Raw genomic sequence first — 2782 nt, 5'->3', positions numbered from 1 at the left:
AGGAAAAACATTACAATCTACGACGCCGTCAATGGGCACCAAAAGTCGGGGAGTGGGTATGGAAACGCGAATGTCCACTCTCCAATAAAGCAGCCGCGTTCAACGCGAAACTCGCGCCAAAATTTCGGGGCCCCCTCGAGGTGCGCAAAATTATTTCCTCCGTAATAGTAGACCTGCGCGATAAGAGCGGCAAGTGGATACGTCATATCCACTGTGACGTTGCACGATGTGCACGTCACGGTCTTCGCCACTCAAACTTTTTGCGCGCGTACTAGTTTGTAGTTTTCAGGAAGAAGAGACCGGGAGACCCGTTTTGGGCAGCGTGGCGCCATCCGCCGTTGCGGCGAAGCGCCCCGATCTAGGGGGCCGCAAGTCGAAGCCGCGGAAATGATCCCGGCACTGTGAGGCCGAGAGAACGAGCGAGCGTGGATGTCCGGCGAGGACTTGCGAGCGAGAGCGACGGTCCGGCGAGGACCCAGGGCGGATTGTGAGCGAGGGCGGCGGCCCTACAAGCCCTGGCGAGGCCAAAGGACTGAGGATTGGCGAGACGTGGGCGGCCGGCAATCCCGACGAGGTAACAGGTGGCAGCGAGGGCGGAGGGTCGCGTATCGAGTAATTGTGAGAGAGGAGCGTATGATCCGATGGTGGTCTACGCGTCCTTGCCGTGAATCTTTCGGAATTGTTGTCGTGAATCCTTCGGGATTGTTGTCGTGGATCCTTCGGGATTGTTAAAAGTCGGGTCTAACATACCCCGCCCGTCGCTGCCCGTAGAAACGTGGGACTTCTTTTCTTCTCGATTCAACCGTAGTATAAGTACGGGCGATCGGAGGGACAATTACTTGTCGCGGATTACGGTAGCTCTTTTGCGCGTCCGATTATAGGTCGGCCAGGCCCCACAGTCACCCCGTTAACTTGCGTGTTAGATTCGGCGGTAATTATAGAGGCATACCGCGACCCCCGCGTGTTAATTGTACGCCCGGCCACGCCCGCGGGAGGTTTTCCAATCACGTGCCAAGGACGTGAGACCCGCGTGGTGCTTAGATGTGCAGTGCTGTTTGCGTTTCGATTTGGTAAATACAATCTCTGGCTGGCGAATAATATCTTACTTTGCGGATCATATTTCTATGTTGCGGATATCCTATTTAGAGTTTTGCGTTTCTATTCTATTTTGCGGATTATATTGCTATTTTGCGAATAATAGTTTCTCCTTTGCGGATCATAGTTCTTTGCGGATCATATTTCTTACGAATAATATATTATTGAGAGTTTGCTTCGCGGATAATAATTCTAGGTCATATTCCGTTTTCGGGTAATATTTCTATCTTTTGGACCCTATCTAGAGATCGGCGTTTCTTGATCGCGGGGAATAGTTAGCGTGAGGCGTGTATTTGTTGAAGACCCCTTAAAGAGTCGTCGCGTGTATCTTTCGTGAAAAGTAATGGGATTCTATCCCGTCCTGTTGTGCAAATACAATTTCTGATATCTATTTTCTGCAGATTCTTTTTTTGTTTCGCCTAACCTCTGTCAAGGTCTCCTCGAGTTACCCGGTCATTGAACTACGACCCTCTGCCGTTGATGGAGCAGCCGCCGCGAGCGGTCAGAGCTGTGTTATTCGGTTTGGAGCCTTACGAGGATAGAAAGAATCGTTAGCGTAGATTATCTAGGATTATTCGGAGTCACTTCGCGCGTTTCGAGTTATTTGGAGCAAAAAGTGGTGTGGCCTTCTCCACACCTGGCGCCCAACACATTTCGCGTTCGTATCCGGCTCTGACACCCGCTCTACATCATTGTGACGCTGGGCTGTGTACCGTGGTGTATAACCGCCACGCGGCAGTATAAAATAGCGTCGCACCACGTCCAAGACTTAAAATCGGTCCCCTCTCCTGCGACCGAAAACAAGGACAACGAGAGCGACGCCGAGACCGACGCCGGCGAAAACAACGATCATAACATCGAGGCTAACAGCAATACCGACACAGAAACTGGCAACGATGACAAAACGAATGCGGAGGACGATGACAACAATAACGAAGCAGATTCGGAGGACGACGACGAAGTTAAAGTTTAGGCAAAAATAATTGCCCCACTCCAGAAATGGTAAATAAATACCGGCGCCGAGAACGAAAGCTTATAGACAAACCATGGCAACCGACCGGAGCGAGTCTACGATTAAAAGTGATATCCTCGCCGATATCGAGAAGCTCCTGGCAGAGCCGATGAAGTACGATCCGGTCTGTCCAGGATTCGGGACCACATGGACGAAACTCTTTGCCCCGAGTTCCGCCGCCACCGCCACCGCCATTACCGAGAGCGTTAGGCCTGCAGTCGCACCGCCAACACCCAAAAACGTGCCGACGGTCGGCTGCACGGTACAGCGGTCCGACATACAGCAACGGCGAAAGTTGGAGTGGCTCACCACCCCGCCACCTCCACTAAACCGGACGAAACCACGGCACGCACGTAACGCACTGCCGAAAATCACCAACATCGAAAAAACGAATATTGATCTTTCGACCGTACTTGGTCGTCCGACGACCGTACCTCCGGCACCGACACCAACCAACAACCCGCTGGCCGCGACGAGTCCTCCGCCGCCACCGATAACCGGCTCGGCACTACCAGAACCAGCCACGGCAAAGATCCCCGCGCCGCCTTCACCGCAACCAGCACCGGCCGATGTCCGGCCCGTGCGGGCAGAAAGGACGAAACTACCGCCCCGATCCCCGTGCAGGTTAAACCCGGGCACATCATTTGGGTGCCACATTTCCACGCCCACGTGTCG

General features: G+C 53.4%; 1 protein-coding gene across 1 annotated transcript in view; it reads left to right on the top strand.

Annotated features, from left to right (window-relative positions):
• Window positions 1–2141: 2141 nt before the first annotated feature.
• LOC112459571 (lysine-rich arabinogalactan protein 19-like) overlaps window positions 2142–2782 on the top strand; it is a gene marked incomplete at its 3' end in the record, with an annotated part of 2872 nt that continues 2231 nt past the window's right edge. The window contains exon 1 of the mRNA XM_025023751.1: window positions 2142–2687. Within this exon, the coding sequence (XP_024879519.1) occupies window positions 2142–2687 (546 nt within the window). The remainder of the gene's footprint in view (window positions 2688–2782) is intronic.

This window comes from Temnothorax curvispinosus, unplaced genomic scaffold, assembly GCF_003070985.1.
Source record: "Temnothorax curvispinosus isolate PA1 unplaced genomic scaffold, ASM307098v1 QBEX01009941.1, whole genome shotgun sequence".
NCBI classification, from domain to species: Eukaryota; Metazoa; Arthropoda; class Insecta; order Hymenoptera; family Formicidae; genus Temnothorax; species Temnothorax curvispinosus.
Note: the sequence above shows the minus strand (reverse complement) of the source record. Positions and strands in the feature narration are given on the sequence as shown.